Genomic DNA, 16,766 nt, shown 5'->3' with positions numbered 1-16,766 from the left:
ATGTGTAAACAAGTTTATTTTATTGAAAAAATAAACAAGACGAGCAATTCTTTCAGCGTTTTTTAGTTTTTTCTCTACTTTCAATAAATTTAGGGTTGCTTATTGTACATAGCAGTATATTATTTTTTTCCCTGTAGAATATATTTTGTATGGCATACACAATTTGAAACGATAAAAAAAAACGTAAAAACGTATAAGTTGAGAGATCTGCATATGGTATGCATGCACGAGATAGTAGCTATCTTGCAAAAACAATGGTATAACATTGTAAAAGGAAGATAGCCTTGTTACTTAGCTGATGAAGACGATAGGTCGGTCGAAATAACTGAAGATATGCAGTTTAAGGCGGTACGGCGGCTGGGTGGTTAGCGTGCAGCCCTACAATGCGGAGGTCCAGGGTTCAATCCAGCTACTGCAGCTTTACTGTGCGGTGTTTGCATGTTCCCCCCGTGCTTGCATGGGTTTCCTCCAGGCACTCCGGTTGCATGTCAGGTTAATCTTCTGGTCCAAATGACCCCTAAGTGTGAGTGAGTAGTAGGTGAGTAGTTTGTGATTGGCTGGCAACCAGTTCAGGGTGTCCCCCTACCCACAGCCTGAAGATAGCACCGACACTACCCTTGTGAGGATAAGCGGCACAAAAAATAGATGGATGGAAATGGGAAAGCAGTTCCTTTGAAGGTTTTATTAGAGAGCAGAAATTCCGAGCAGAATTGAGCTAGCAACAAGCAAGGACTGTTGAAATTCACTTGTGCAAAGGCTGTGGTGGTTTTGCATCATTCCTTATTTGAAGAGGGCAGTTATAAGCTAATTGTAAATCTATAAGAAAGTTACACATTGAACGGGTGTCACAGTTGAGTAGAGCAGTTTTTTTTTTTCAACCTTTTTTGAGCCAGGGCACGTTTTGTTACATTGAAAAAATCTTGCGGGATACCATTAACCAAAAATGTTATAAAATGACACAGTATGTTACAATTACAATTAAAATTTGTAATACCCCCAGTTTTTACTGCACACACACTTGACAATGACATAATATGTACAGAAAATGATTTATAAATGTTTTATAAAATTTTAAAAAGTGACATTGAATAATTTCTCTCGGCATATCTGATGATCTCTCACGGCACACTAGTGTGTCGCGGCACAGTGGTTGAGGACAGTTATACTGACAATAGCGTCGTTATCCAAAAATCAAACTTGTCTGCATAGATGAATTACATTCTGTTTAACAGGGATGAGATGGAGTTTGCCGAATGCTATTTCCAATGGTGACACTCAGGGATGTGCTTGTTTACACATCTCATGAACTGATGTTTCATGTGTCTCATTGTGTATTGCGCTCAAAATGAGTGAGCTGACAAAGCTGAAGTTAAATCATTACGACTAAATAAATAAAAAAGTTATGAATAAAGAAATCGACATATTTCAATATTGTAACAATCATCAATGGTGGCGCCATTGACCTCTATGTCGCTACCAGCGCACAGGGTAGACTCAGTCGCAATAACAATTTCTCATAATTTTATTGGAAGAAAGTGGAAGGGCAGCGCCCGCGTTTCGATGCTCACTAGACGCGGGAAGCAAGTCGCTCTTGTACTCAGATCGTGATCCGAACACGGAAGTGGATTTTCCGTAGCGAGTGATGGCGGTGTCAGGGACGGAAAAACTGGTCGGTAGCCGGGACTGGGAGAGCAAGGCATGGTAAGGGTCTGAAACGAGTCGTAAACCAGAACGGGAGAGTAGACGCAGTCGGGGACGAAAAAAGGTCGTAAGCCGGGACGGGAGAGCAGACGTGGTCAGGATCAAAACAGGTCGTAGCCAGAGACAGACGGGAGCAAAAACAGGATAGGTGGGAGTCAGGGACGAAAAAAGGCTTGCCTAGTATACACTGAGGTTCGCAGACGGACTGACCACAGGGGACAGACAGGATTGGGTTCAAATAGTAACAGGGAGCCAATCAGAACCCGCGGTGGTTGGCGCCAAATGAGCAGGCACAGGTGGTTCACATCGCAAATGACATTTTACCCTAAAAACTATTGACATTTCCCTCATTTACTTGCAGAACCTGCATAATGCTTTTAGTTTACTGGATTTCTTCATTGTAACTAAACCATGTTTTACTGTGTGCTTAATATTGCGGACGATTTGATCCAGAAATAAATGCATCTTAGGTAGCCATAAAAATTCCTACTGTCCCATAAAAGTTTAAGCTTTTTATTAGCTCAGAAAACTATCAAGAAGTCTGCGCTGTCAGGAGCTTCCTATCAAAACATGTGAAACTTTGTTGACATGTATTGCTACAATCATTTTACCCAAAATAGTATCTTCCTTCTTTCAACATCAATAACTAAGTTGGGTTTTTATTGTAAGGTTTTATGCGTTGGACTACCGGGTTTCATCCCCTAACAAGACAATCCAAGACTTTTTCAAATTTCAACAAGATTTTGACTTGTGGCTGGTATTTTTTAAACAAGACTAAGCCTTTGTGCGTGAATAGACTGCTCCAATGGTGGCATTAGATTTCCGGTTTGGTACATTCCATTCAATGTAAATGGAATGAAAATGTAGTTTTTTTTTATATTCTGGAGACGGATTGTGTTTTGCACGTAAAAATAGAGTGCGGGTATCTACCGCTTTATTAGTGTCAAAAGGTTAGCATATGCACAAATTATGTGTCAGAAACTGATGCAAGGCTGACTGGCAAGTTAACTGATCTACAATGTGGTCGAAAACTCTCAAAAACATTGTTTAAATATTAAGTTCCAAATAATATACAGAAATAAGATGGATAATCAGATTTAGTAACATTTTCTTGCAACACTTGCACATAATTTTCATATGATTTTTATTCTTATTTTACGGTTCTCTTTATTTAAATATTATGTATTTTGATTTTTATTAAAACAAGAAAAAGTGTACTTTAATTAAGTAATGAGCAAAATGATCTGTCACGTCAAATACTTTTGATACTTTTTCTATTTATTTTTTTATAAAACTTTTCTCCATAAAACAACCTAAACAAATAAGAATAGAATTGTTCTGTATCTTATTTTATTTTTTTCATTTTTTTATTTTTATTTTTTGGTACTGCAGTATTTTTTTAATTTACCTGTGCAGCAAGTTATAATACATTTAAATTAGTAAACAATAAAGGGTCAAATTCTCTGTCAGTAGAACAATATTTTGTTTTGGGAGTAGATTTTGAGAAATGTCCCAATTAGTACACCAATTTTGATAAACAGGGTGTGGAAAGGCTCAGATGTGGCCTTAATATCACTAATATCACATCTTTTCCCAATTTTACCTAGAGAGTGAGTGACACCAATAGTGGTTTGCAAAACACGTTTCAGTGACAAAGTTGGACAAGTATATCGTTTATACTGGAGATCAAAAGTAGCGGTTGTGAATTAATTATAAACAATGTTCAAGAAATATTTAATATATCTAAATCTAAACTACTTTATTCTTCTCGAATTGTGTATGTTTTTATATGTGACTCATAGGCCCCAAAGCGGCTGAAACATACTTCATTCTTTAGGCCTCCTCAATTTTTTTAGCTAGGTTTTGTGTAAAGGCACCCCCAATAAATACCAACAAAATCGATAAACATCCGCATTCATGTGGTGGGGCTTCTAACGTTTACTGGTGGCCAAATTAAGTACTGCAGCTCCCGACCACTGACCATTCCAAGCACCCAAATCCGATGTTCAGCTGGGTATCGCCAGGCCATTTGCTTACATTTGATAATTTATAAACCTTTGTGGCAAAATTGGGAACACATCCAGCCAATCAATCTAGCAGTTTTGAATGCAAGTAATGCTAGCATGCAGAAACAACACTCAGGATGATGGCAAAAGAACACTGGAAAGAAATTAGCGTGCGGAATTAAGTTTCACTGCAGCCGCACTCGCATCTGAGTGCACAAGTTTCCGAGATAAAGCGGAGCCAGGGTTGGCACGCGTGGCCACGGAGCGAGGATGACTGGACAGTAGCCACGAGGCTCAGTGGCCCTTGGCCTCCCGGGACATTTTGTTCTTCGACCGGGAGGCCGTGCTCCATTTTTAACTGATCGCATTGAACTTTTGCCAAATAGCTTGATAGCACAGAGTCTGGCAGGTTACGACCAAAAAAGGAGATTTTTCCGTAAGTTACAATCCAAAAACAAAACAATAGTTCACCTGTGGAATAGAAAAATAAATACAAGCAGTTTATATTTATTTTATTCTTAGAAAATGTGGAATTTTCCCGTTATAAATAAATAGAAGAGCCCCGGGATATGAAAATCACTTAGGTGGGGCTCGTAAACTGAAATTGCCGCATAGTGGGGAAAAAAAACCTAATGCCCTCTCTACTCCCCTGAATTCAATATTCTTTACTGGCCTTGTAAAGGAAATTCAATTTTATTTTACCTTAGCTTTGACTCGAGGTGGTAGAGTGGAGGCGCGGGTGGATGCAGAGGGGCACGGATACGTCAGAATGGTCATTAAAATTGATGTCCCAATGGTCATTTGGTTGTGCCCACATTCTTCAGTGGGGGTAGATGCATGTGCCTTGTTCTTATTTCCTATTACATCAAGCTTCCTGTCCATTCTTATAATATTCTTGCTTATTCCTTTACAATCTTGCAAGTCTTGGGACCTAGAGTAGAAGCTAGATTCTGAACTAAAAGAAGAGAAATGGATCATTGTGGAAGGAAGTTCTGCCAATATCTTCATGATGCCGTGACGTTTACCAATAGTAGTCAGGCATCATAAGACATGTTACCCGCCATATGAAGTAACACTGCAAAGTTAAAATTTTTGGGCATACAAAGTAATTTGTTCATGTCTTATGGTGGGGAAAATGCCCTAACGAGAACATAATATTCCACATGTGAAAATATGAGAGAGATGTCATAAGCGTCTACGGTATATTTTCAAAATTTGTTTGCCTTCCTTTTACTATGACCCCAAAATGTAAATCATTTGCTCAAGCATAGTACAGCATACCGTTTTTGTTGCAGTGACATTTGCACAAAGAACATTCACCATGGCTTAGCTGTTTGAACATGTGCCACACTATACCTTCTTTTGTAGTATGCACACGTGCACGCCTGCGTATGCCGACGTACACTTGACTCGTTTTGGCACAGAAGGTGAATAGCAACCCTGACGAGACGTCGTCACTGTTGCTTTCTTTGGCATCAGTTTCACTGTAACAAGCGAGTGATACATACTATATATTTATCAAAACTTTCAACGGCCTCAGTTGTGTTTACGTACTCCCTCAGAAGCCCGATGCTCCGTGTGGCTAAATCAAGGAACTGGAATATCAAAAAACGATTTCAGTGTTGGTTTACACCTCTTTTAATTACAGTGACTGGAATGAACTCTGAAAAACATGCTAAAGTAACAATCTGAAGTTGTTTTTGTTGTGTATAGTGGCTGTGGAGGTATGTGGAGGGCAGTGATACGGGGAGACAATTAAAATAAACCCCAAGATGAATGTCATTTTTATTTTGCTGTGTGACTCTACTGAAATGTGAATTCTAGAAACACATGTCATGTCAAGTCAAGTCATGTTTATTTGTATAGCTCTTAACGACTATTAGTCTCATAGGGCTGCACAGACCACAGATTATTGCAAACTACAGACTATTATTACACCATTCCCTGATCTAAAACCTACACGAGGGCAAAGAAAAACTCAAAAAACCTGAACATGAGGAAAATGAAGAAACCTTGAGAACGGACCGCACATGAGGTAATCCCCCTTCCAGGATGACCACACATCTCCATGTAATTTTAAATAATCTACTTCACATTATCAAATGAGAAGTTGAGAAGTTCTGGGTACTAATACTGCATTCCATTAGTCCGTAAAATTCCAATCTCTCTGCAAATTTTTAATGCAACCCATAGTTGATGGAGAAAATATTTCACCTGTAACTTTTCTTAAGGACACCTCCAACGTTCCGGCCAACCTTTAAAGATGATTTTCCTCATTGCACTATAATTGTTTCTCAATTAAAAGTATAAAAATTAGCGTACTGAGAAACGTATGCTAATACAATTAAATTCAGACAATATATTTTTCTTAAAATATCATTTGTTTAAAGGGAATTTACCATTCATTTAATTTCGGAATCCTGATTTGCTTTAAGGTGGTCAATGTAAGGAAACTGATATTGATATCAGTAACCATCCATCCATCCATTATCTGCACCGCTTATCCTCAGTAGGGTCGCGGGGGTGCTGGAGCCCATCCCAGCCACCTTCGGGCAGTGGGCAGGGGACACCCTGAACTGGTTGCCAGCCAGTCGCAAGGCACACAGAGACAGACAATTCACTTGCTCATTTGCACCTACAATTTGGACCGGCCAATTAACCTGAAATGCATGTTTTTGGAATGTTGGAGTAAACCGGAGTGCCCAGAGGAAAGCCACACAAGCACGGGGAGAACATGCAAACTCCACACAGGAAGGTTCGATCTCTTGACCTCAGAACTGTGCCGCACACGTGCTAACCACTGCGCCGCCATGCTGCCTGTAACAGTGACCAATTGAGTACAAATACCTTTCAAAAGGCTGGTATTGACAATAATACCAATAATACCATAACATAAAGTAAGAAAAGCAAAATAAGCGCGGTGGAAGATAAAGTATAAGGACTTTTTGAACTCAGTTGGGCATTGTTAACGCATAATCAAGAAAGAAAATATTTACCTTTTTAAACTTTTTTTAGGACACCTTGAACGACGCACCCCGCCTTTAAAGATTATTTTTCTCATATTACTTTAATTGTTTGTCAAGTGAAAGGAACAAATGAGCGTACTGAGATACAAGTTGAGCACGAAAAGTAGGCATAAGTCAATACAATTTGTTGTTGTCCTGCTTATATTTTTCTCTGAAATAATCCGAAAACAGGCAATAAGGCGGCGCAGTGGTTAGCGCGTGTGCGGCACAGTTCTGAAGTCCTGAGATCAAAGTTCTTGTGGGGAGTTTGTATGTTCTTACTGTGCTTGCATGGGTTTCTCCCGGCACTCTGGTTTCCTCCCACATTCCAAAAACATATGTTTCAGGTTAATTGCCCTGTCCAAATTGTCCCTAGGTGTGAATGAGCGAGTGAATTGTCTGTCCCTGTGTGCTTTGAGACTGGCTGGCAACCAGTTCAGGGTGTCCCCAGCCCACTGCCCGAGGATGGCTGAGATGGGCTCCAGCACCCCCGTGACCCTACTGAGGATAAGTGGTGCTGATAATGGACGGATAATCCGAAAATAAAATTTAACTTTAACAGGAGTTAATTTAATTATACTCAGATACTTAAGTACATCAAATAAAATCTAATTTTATTTTAAGCCATCTGATAGAGGAACATTTACATTATTTCCTACGTTTTACACCAAAAACCAACGGTGATCAGATGATGAAGGTTCTGTATCAGGATTACTCAGGATTACTCTCCTGCTACTGGTAACCATATAAACCAGTACTGTTTGTTTAATGTGAGGGAGAAAAAAAACAAAAAACAACAACTGAAAGGATGGGCGTCGCCAGGCTGTACTTGCCCAAGACACACTCAGCAAGTGGTGCCCCGGCAACTCAGGCGATTAAGGGATCCGTGAACCGTGATATGTCACTAGCATGAAAAAAAACAAAGGAAGTGAAACATTACTCCATATTTGCAAGGGACTGGATTGTTCCATGCGGCAACAAAGTTCCATGCCTCTCAAATTGACACGACATGCGGCAAACGTCCTTCGCCGTCTGTCATCTGTTGGCAAGCCACTGAAGGTGTGAGTGTAACTATCTATCCCCGCTGGCGAGATGGATGCCCAATATGTTTCCGTCACGTCACAGGAGCTTGTTCTTTCCTGCCGCTGTCATCGTAAATAGGAGCGGCCAGGAAGTGACAAAGGACGCGAACAACCGAGGCACATTTAAAAATGACCAGTTTAAGAAAGCCAACTTCGTCGCTAATTCGATAAGAGTCAAATGACGCACTTTAATACAGACTTGAGCTCCTGGGATCGGTTTGCCAGACCCCCTCTCACGGCCTGCTGCACCCATGAGCTCAGATCTTGGCTCGAACCGCTACAGTGTGGCAAAATTGTTCGGGGTCAGTTGACGCCCCGCTCGCCTCCGACATCATCGAGTGTCATCGCGCCGGCTCGAGCGAGCCACACGGACGCTAAGCTAACTCTGGATTTACGATTATTTCAATCGCGTCGACTTTGGTGTCTACAGAATGTCGGCAAGGCTTTGCTTCTGTTTCTGCCCTGTGAGGCGAGTGTGTTTGTATACACTCGCATACAATGTGTTTTAGAGGGCACGTGGATTATCTTCGAAGTGCGCTGTAGATAAAATTAGCTCTTTCCCGGTGGTTATCAGTGGATGTGTTTGTCAGTGAGCAGGCTTTTGATAAATCACTGGTGTCAGCTATTGCTTTTTACAGCTGGTAGACCAATCATCTCACTGCACTGTATGTACTGCGAAGACAGATGGAATTGAGGGCCCCTTTTCGCATTCCCTTAATAGTTTGTAATTTACAACGTGTCACTTTTTCATGTCCAGAACAGGTTATAGGCACGATTTAGTTTCGCGATACTAGATGGCCTTCAATCTGACCACCTGCATATTACTCTAAGGACAATTTTGTATGTCTGCTACCTTGGCACTCAGCCCAGGTTAAGCCTCGCAAAAACTGTTTTTCTATTTGATACACTTGACCTAAACTAATATAAATGGTAGCAAATGATTCCTATGCAAGTTATGTTCTTTGAAAGTACGTCTTACACAAGAATTTTAAGACGCACAACCTACTTCTTTTATAGAATATGATGCATTTGTGAGAACTTAGCAGTTGAAACCATTGAGTTTTAGAGTCAATTGTAACATTCATCTTGCTCGCTTAGTATATTATCTCATTTGCTAACAATAATGGCAAAGATGCTAACTAATTTTCCCAATGGGACAGTGAGCTATGTGATAATTGCACGGTAACTAATTTAGTAAATTCATTTGATGACTATTACAAGTTCATACGCTAAAATCACAAGCTAATTGTTTACATTACAACTCACATTTCAAAGAAGCTAAAGGGCTGACTACTAAGCTAATATCTTTAAATAACAACTTAACAGAATGTTATGAGAACTAGCTCGCAATAATTACTGACACTTTTTTGTTTTACACAACCAACACTGTCAGATCTGCCAAACATTGAAAATCATATTTCACAACAAATAAAGATCATTTTCAAAATCTGAAAAAGTCAAAAGTGGTTCTTAGATAATGTTATTACTTAAAGGGAAACTTGTTACTGCAAGTATCCAACAGATGGTTTTAATGCACCTTATATAATCAAGGAACAATCAACATTGTAAATACAAAAATGAGCATTTCTTTATTTGTTTTACATGTATTTCCTTTCCGGATTTCGTAGTTTTAAGAGAAAATGCTTGTTGAAATTTTCTATAAACTGGCGAAGTAAACTATGGAAGATTCGTAGTATTTGTTTGCACTGCTACATTTATTTTTAACATTGCAACCCTTTAATCTTTAGAATTATGAATTTATTATGCTATGGCTTTTGTGTTGGATGATCATAATGTGATCTCTAATTTCTCAATGTCTTAGCCCTTTCATTATCAAACAAGCGTTATCATCCATCTGTGCCACTCAAGTAGTGTGTCACTGCACACCAACAATTTTGACATGGAGCAGGCGAATGATGCTGGCGGGCTTAGCACTTTAAGGCTCTCAAATGTCTCATAGCTTGATCAGTGCCAAGTCCCCTCCCCTAACACCTGACCCTTGCTGACGCAGTCCGTCCGTTTACATTTATGTCCATGGGCTGGTGCAATCCCAATAGTGTGGATAGGGGCAGACACCAGGAATATTGCATGAAAGAACTCAAGGCTGGCTGGACGGTTTGCTTGCAAATTATTTCTAGCTCTTTTCCTGATTTTATATATTTTTTAGTTCATTGTCAATTTTGATTGACAATTTTAGCCATCTGACGGGAGCACTGAAGGGTAGAGCTGGCTCCAATTGTTCCAAAAGTCTTCCCGTCTGTTACACGGACGTTACTATTTTTTACATTATCCCGAGTCGGGGTCTTGACGTGATTTCTTTTCCCTCGACACAAGAACCATGAGTTCCTCCATGAAGAAGACAGGTTTAGGTCAACGAGTGGCCGACAACAGCAATTTTGACCTCATCCAAAATCGGATTGAGTCATTGAGTGGCAAAGTGGACAAGCTCATCAAGCTTCAAGAAAAAGTTCTCACTCGTCTAGATGTCAAGTCCAGCAGTATTGAAAATAACGAGAACGTCAAGAACCTCAATTCACATGGCGAATGTGACCAGTCCCAGGGACGGGACATCAAGGATATGTACCAAGAAATGAGCACCATTATGTCAGCGGTCAACCAACGGTCAGAGATTCAGGCTCAAAAGCTGGAGGGAATGGAAAAACTGGTCCTGAGCATGCAGCAGATGATCAGCTTCATCGGGGAGGCCATCAAGAGCTCCAAAGTGATGGAGCTAATGTTTAAAGGCCCCATTGCTGCAAAGGGTGACAAAGGAAAGCAAGTCTGCAAGAGAAAATCATCAGAGAACGTAAGAAAGACAGACAAGGTGGGAAGTATTTACATAGTTTTGTCATTCATCAATAGATATATTTGTCAACCATCAGTTGGGATCCTGGCAATAATCATAGTGGTATCTTTCATTTTCTTGGGAAGATCCATGAAATGGATCGTAGCAGCAATGCTCCTGGTCGTGAGGTTTTATGTGTGTTCACTTTCTGAGCACGTTCAGCTTGACTGGTATGAGATGAACCACTGGGACTTGAAGTGTGGTTCAGGATGATTTTGTGGCCAAGGTTGAAATGCGGTGGGGGTTCTTTTCTAAATGCTCTTTCTGTATTTGGGTCACTGTGTGTTCTGAAAGGACGTGAAGGCCTTTGATACATTGAGTTTGATGTAACCATTGTCCAAAGAGTCAGAACTATGCTTCATTGATTTGGTATTTGTCTTTTTTTGGATGGTACTGTTTTAGGCATTTATGAATATGTATGGTGCGATACCAAAAAACAAATGCAAAGTGACAATCCGTGGTCTGACTCTTGTGTGGCGTGTGAATTTCTGTTGTCGTCAGAACTCTAAGACTGTGTCCTTGTCTAACACACAAGGTGTGACATTCCTAGGATATCTTTCGGGTACTTTCCATTACTCCTGCATATCCCAGTCACAGATTTTATCTGCAGCAAGTGTAGCTGTCACTGGGGAGACACCACACCGGAAATATCTGATGTGTGCTGTTTACTTGTAGGTTCAGGACAATTTTTTTTCTGTTAACCCGAGTGACCAGTGTTTAGTGACTTCTCCCAGCTTTGGCATTTGGATCGGTGCCTACCATCACTTGTAATATTTTCCATTCAGGGTGAGATTCTAATGCACAGCATTCTGTAGCTGAGTGCAGCAAGCGAGTTGTTATAAATGTTCTGGCCCGCCGCCTTCGGTCCATCTGCCATGAATAATCAGGGATATATTATTGTAAAATCATCATAGGCATCAATGGATCCCGAAACCAACAAAAGAATTGTTGTCAATCTTTGCACTGCAGAAGTGATTTGTATGATATCATTGTTGTGTCTCTAACATCAGATCTATTTGTTTTCACTGGCAACAGAAACAATTCATCATTCACGATGGCACTTTTGTATGTATAATTTGTCTATGTTCATGGATCCCTTACATAGCTCAAAATGTTAAATGCTTAAAACCTCAAGAATATATTTTTATTGGGAGATGCACTGGATCGAAATCCTCAACCCGATTAAAAACCCAACAAGTCTTTCCATCCTTGTAACCATCTCTAGTTCATAGCATCTGCCCTCATCAATGTATTTAATGAACTGATATACTTTTTATATAGACTGGCTTTAGGCGGAATACACCTTTGATTGTTGACTATCAAATTCAAGAACATTTACAATATTTGACGGCAGGGTCACACAACACTGAAGACTTAGTGCCTTAGCTTCAGGAACAAAAAGTTCCTGATCTTTGAGGTTCCTAAAAGTAAAGCATTGGAATCAGATAGGTTTCAAGCCTTTGGCTTCAGTCCAAGGGTTCCTGGACTCCTTGAAGTAACCCGACTCCTCTCCTCTCTCAGTCCTGCCAGCCAGGGTCACCATAACTATTCCTGCCGATACATTTACAGTACTCTTGTTTTTTTTGTCTGATAGTATTCTAAAATTAGTTCATTTGCATTAACATTGTATTCTGTTATCATAACAGCTTAATTACAATGTTTTACAAATTAAAAGGATATTATCATCAGAAATGTAATAATCTAATCTAATCATCCTAAACCTGGAGGGCGCATCAACTAGTTCATTTTCAATAATAATTTTACATTTAAATGTATTTGTCCAGCTGTTTGTTACGTGTGTCAGTCCTTATGTAACATGACGTGCTGATGTAAGTATTAACCTTACTAACGCTCCCATTTTGTCTTGTCATTCACTAGAAAACTACCTCTAACAATACCCAACAAGGGAGAGAAGCAAGAACTGCTGTTTGTGAGCCCGCTACACTTTCATCTCACAGGACAAAGCACCACGGACAAAAGCAATCCCTTGCCCCTCGCAAATATGGAACCTGTGTAGGTCTACTGATGCTAGTGAAGCGCAGTGCTTTATTATTATTATTATGATTATTTAAACTTTTTCTAGTTGTTTTTTTTTTTTTTAACCACACCAATTAAAGTAAAAAAGCCACACTTTTGTGATTCATTTCGATGAAATTTGATCTGATGTGAGTGATTTTGAATAACTTGTACTTCACAGCTCAAGGACCAGAATAAAGAGGGCGCTGAGAGGTCCAATTTGAGCCTTAAAGGCCAAAAGACAATGAAACCTCCAGACACTTCAGGTAAATAAGAAGAGAAATTGTCCCAAATACTTATTCAATAAGTAAATGGCACAATTGCTTAGAAACTAAATTGTTAATAAGGGGATCCACAAACACCTTATCTCTTTGGGTGTTTTGTAGAAGTCTCACAGAAAAAGCAGGCTCTGCTTCGAGAAGAGGTGCTCAAACTCAACAGAGAGAATGCAGAAAAGTCTGCTCAGGAGCTTAGGACCGAGTTTTCCAGTCCAAAATCTGCCGCGCCAGCTGCAGTTCAGCAACCTCGCAGTGGCTTAGGTGTCAGTTCTCAAAAGGAGGGGCTTGGTGCTAAGGTGGTTAAGGGTAAAAAATATCCTGAAGATGTGGATGAAGATGAGCATGAACCAGAGGAAGTCTTTGAGGAGGAAATAGTGATTGAGGAGGAAGTGGTGGAAGTTGAGGAACTCATAGTGGAAGAAGAATCCCAAACCAGTGAGTCCGACAATCAAAAAGAACAAACAGATGGAAGGTAGTTGATGTTTTATTTGCCAATTTCCAATTAAAACATTGACATAATCTATTTGTTTATTGGTTGTTCTAGCAGTGATGACTCTGAAGCCGTCTTCCTGGCCAAGAAGCAGATCAGCGTCGCTACCACATCCTATGAGACCGAAGACCTTGTGGTGTTGGACGAATACACAGAAGTCCTGGAAGTGGAGGAGGAAGAGATATCAGAGCAAGAGGAAGAGAACAAGAAAATACAGAAGGACTGGCCCCTCTTCCAGGGGGGCAGTAAAGAGTTCCAGGATGACCTGAAAAGAAGGTTGGAGCTACAGATGAACAAATCCAAGACTGAGGAAAAAAAGGAGCCCGAAGATGACCAGCAATTTTTAATTGGTAAGTCAGTGCATTTTAGATCTCGATAAGAGTTTTCAAGAATCGGATGCTATACGAGTTCCATGAAGACATACTTGGATGAATGGTGTGAAAAGTGCAGTAACTATGGCTTCAGAAATTTACCTGTAATATTTCCTGTGATTGTATATTTGCCTATTGGATCTATTTTGATGAGGAATGTTGATGAGATGTTCAAAACTTAAATAAAATTGAAAAGACAGTATTGAACCTCTCCTGTTTCATGTGGTATTGTTGTCTTAGTTGTTAGTGTTAATTTTGAAAAATGAGCACAGACAAATTTTAGACTGTATTCCTCAAAGCTTATTTCCCTCCCCTGCTTTAAGGTTGAGCTATTGCTCTAAGTACAGGAGTGTCTCAAAGGTTTTGTTCACAAGTGATGACAGGATAGAGCAGAAGATCGACAGGCAGATGTTTCAGAAGTCTGCTTTCGTGCAGACGCTTTTAGGTCAGACTTCATTCAGACTCATCCTTGTTCAGACACTCACCTATTAAAGGTGTGGGTCTTGACGCAAAGAACCAGCAAGCTGAGTTTCCTATGCAGGATGTCCAAACACTCCCTTAGAAATAAGGTGAGAAGCATGGTCATCCATCCGTCTTCCACATGAGGGAAGCCAGATTAGGTGGCTCCGGCATCTGGTTCGGATGTCTTCTGGACGCCTAGCTGTTAAGGTGTTCTGGGAATTTCCCATCGGCAGGAGGCCCTGAGGATCCAGGACACGCTGGACGTCATCCCAGCATGCCACAATTTGAAGGGCGACAGATCTATTTCATCTTAAGCCTAATTTTTTGCTTAAGGCAATAATTAATAGGCATTCGGAGGAACTTTAGTGACCTAGCAGAACAAAAACGTACCAATTAAGTCGACAAGTGACAAAAGCCCTAAGACTCCTCATTGTAAGTGGCAGTCAACAGCAACGGAACATCCTACCCTGACTTCTCAGCCTAAATTGTGTCGTCATCCCACTTTAGATACCACTCCTCCACCGGCAGCGCCATTTAATCACCGTGTCGTGTCCGCCAAGCCGAACCAGATCAGCAATTTCTACACAATCAACTGGCAGGAGGTCCTTGGCGGGTGAGGGATGCTTTTCAAATCTTGAACGAATTTACAAAAAGAATGACAATGGCATTTTTATGGGTCAGTAGAAGCCTTTCTACTTGCCCACTATGTCGATAAAGCCTTGTATAACCTACTCACCCCCCCGCCACCCAAATTCTGTCTGCTTCATAACCCCAGAGTCTTGGCATCTATTTTTATTACTGGGCTGAGTGGTATGTGAAACTGTATCGCTGGTGTCAGCTGCCAGCTAATCACTAAGTGTTAATCCGCATCATCAAAGCGAAGGCACCAGCGACCCCCGCTGTAATGAAATAACAGATTAAGGCTTGTTCGTTTGCACGGAGATCATTTCTTTTAATTAACACGTGGGGAACATTTCTACATGTTCCTGCTTGTCCCATGCTTTCTTGGTGAAAACTGTGGTTGTTGTGTAAATCGTCATTTTTCTATTCTATCATTGAAGGGGTCGTTTTGGCCAAGTTCACAAATGCGTTGAAAACTCATCTGGTTTGACGTTGGCAGCCAAAGTCATCAAGGCCAGGTCACAAAAAGAAAAGGTATGGTCTTCCACCTATGTATTCTGGTGGATTAGTCTAGCTTAGAGGTAAGATCGGGCCTAAAAAATGCAGCCCGACCCGAGTCGCGGGTATACAAACCTGAACCCGCTCATACCCAAAACATTAACTTGATTTGATAAACGAGCCCGAAATAAACACAAAGCTTTACTTTGGCTGTGTGTACTTCAGCACCAAAGAGCGTTTCGGCTAAACTACGCAGCTAGGGGTTTACTTGGCTCTGAGTCCCTCAAATCAAGTGTGCACAACAAGTGCAGCGCCTAAATGAAATGAAGCCACGCATGTTTTACCCCAACACAGAGGACATTTATCTGGATTTAGTGATATTGAGATAAACATTGTTTGGTAAGCATTTTCTTCATCTAAATAATTACTTGAGTAAAAGTAAGTCCATGCTGAGTAGATTCTCCACGAAGAAAAAAAAAAACGCATGAGAAGCCAGACTGGTCCAACTTAATAATTGACAAGATCTTATCTCTAGTCTAGCTTGATACTAAGGGCCCGGTCACACAGCCGTCAGAATCACGGCCAGAAATTTCTGCCTGTGAAGCTTTGAGATCGCCATACAGACGAGATACAGCAGTGCTTTGCACGCGGTCGGAAATTCACACGCGGTTGGCAGCGCTGAAAAGTTATGCGCTGCTCAAAACTTTAGGGCCCGGTCGCCAAGTCTTTCACGGGCGTATCGAGGCTGAATCACGGCCAGAAATTTCTGCCCGTGAAGCAGACGATGTTGGACACATTGAGATCGCCATATAGACGAGATACAGCAGTGCTTTACACGCGGTCGGAAATTCACACGCGGTTGGCCGTGCGAAAAAGTTTTGCGCTGCTCAAAACACGTGTAACCGCGAGCGGCACACGACGTACTCTGGCCGCGGCCAGGGCGTGGTTACACATGAGTAGGACGCGAAATTTCAGCGGGTAATCGTGGGTGGAGCACGGTCATAGCATGTTCTGCGCCTGTATCGCGGTTTTATTACGTGAAATTAGCGTGTTACGCGTGTGACGGTCAAACGCCTTTCTCCGCATATATACAGCGCGATTTGCCGAGCGCACGTCAGTTGTGCTCGAGACGTCAAGGGGTGGACATGGATCCCCGTCACTGTAGTGACCTCGTCTTAATCCATTTTTATTTCTTGACATTTCTTTTCATTTCATAACAAGATAATAAAATAAAAATGAAAAACTATTACAATAATAACATATTGGCTTCTTCGGTGCCATAGCTTGAAATCTTGATCTTCACGGGACTGTGTCTTGAGCGGTCATGATTTCTACAGCCCGGTGTTATGCCGAGAAATGCATCCCTGCCGAGCTTTGCATCCCCTCGCTAC

General features: G+C 40.9%; 1 protein-coding gene across 3 annotated transcripts in view; it reads left to right on the top strand.

Moving 5' to 3' along the window:
* mylk4a (myosin light chain kinase family, member 4a) overlaps positions 1-16,766 on the top strand; it is a 32,182-nt gene that overhangs the window by 3,666 nt on the left and 11,750 nt on the right. Inside the window, exons 1-7 of one of the 3 annotated variants that reach the window (XM_088347129.1) lie at positions 9,867-10,618; positions 12,518-12,652; positions 12,837-12,921; positions 13,042-13,405; positions 13,481-13,773; positions 14,764-14,869; positions 15,318-15,411. In XM_088347129.1, the coding sequence (XP_088203255.1) occupies positions 10,133-10,618; positions 12,518-12,652; positions 12,837-12,921; positions 13,042-13,405; positions 13,481-13,773; positions 14,764-14,869; positions 15,318-15,411 (1,563 nt within the window). In that variant the 5' untranslated portion in view covers positions 9,867-10,132. Of the gene's footprint in view, positions 1-9,866; positions 10,619-12,517; positions 12,653-12,836; positions 12,922-13,041; positions 13,406-13,477; positions 13,774-14,763; positions 14,870-15,317; positions 15,412-16,766 lie in introns of those variants that run through there. The other 2 variants (XM_088347120.1, XM_088347111.1) reach the window with 2 other exon arrangements.

Source organism: Urocampus carinirostris, chromosome 1 (genome assembly GCF_059441175.1).
Source record: "Urocampus carinirostris isolate Australia breed hairy pipefish chromosome 1, RoL_Ucar_1.0, whole genome shotgun sequence".
In the NCBI taxonomy this organism is placed as follows: domain Eukaryota; kingdom Metazoa; phylum Chordata; class Actinopteri; order Syngnathiformes; family Syngnathidae; genus Urocampus; species Urocampus carinirostris.
The sequence above is the reverse complement of the archived record's forward strand: the minus strand, read 5'-3'. Positions and strand labels throughout refer to the sequence as shown.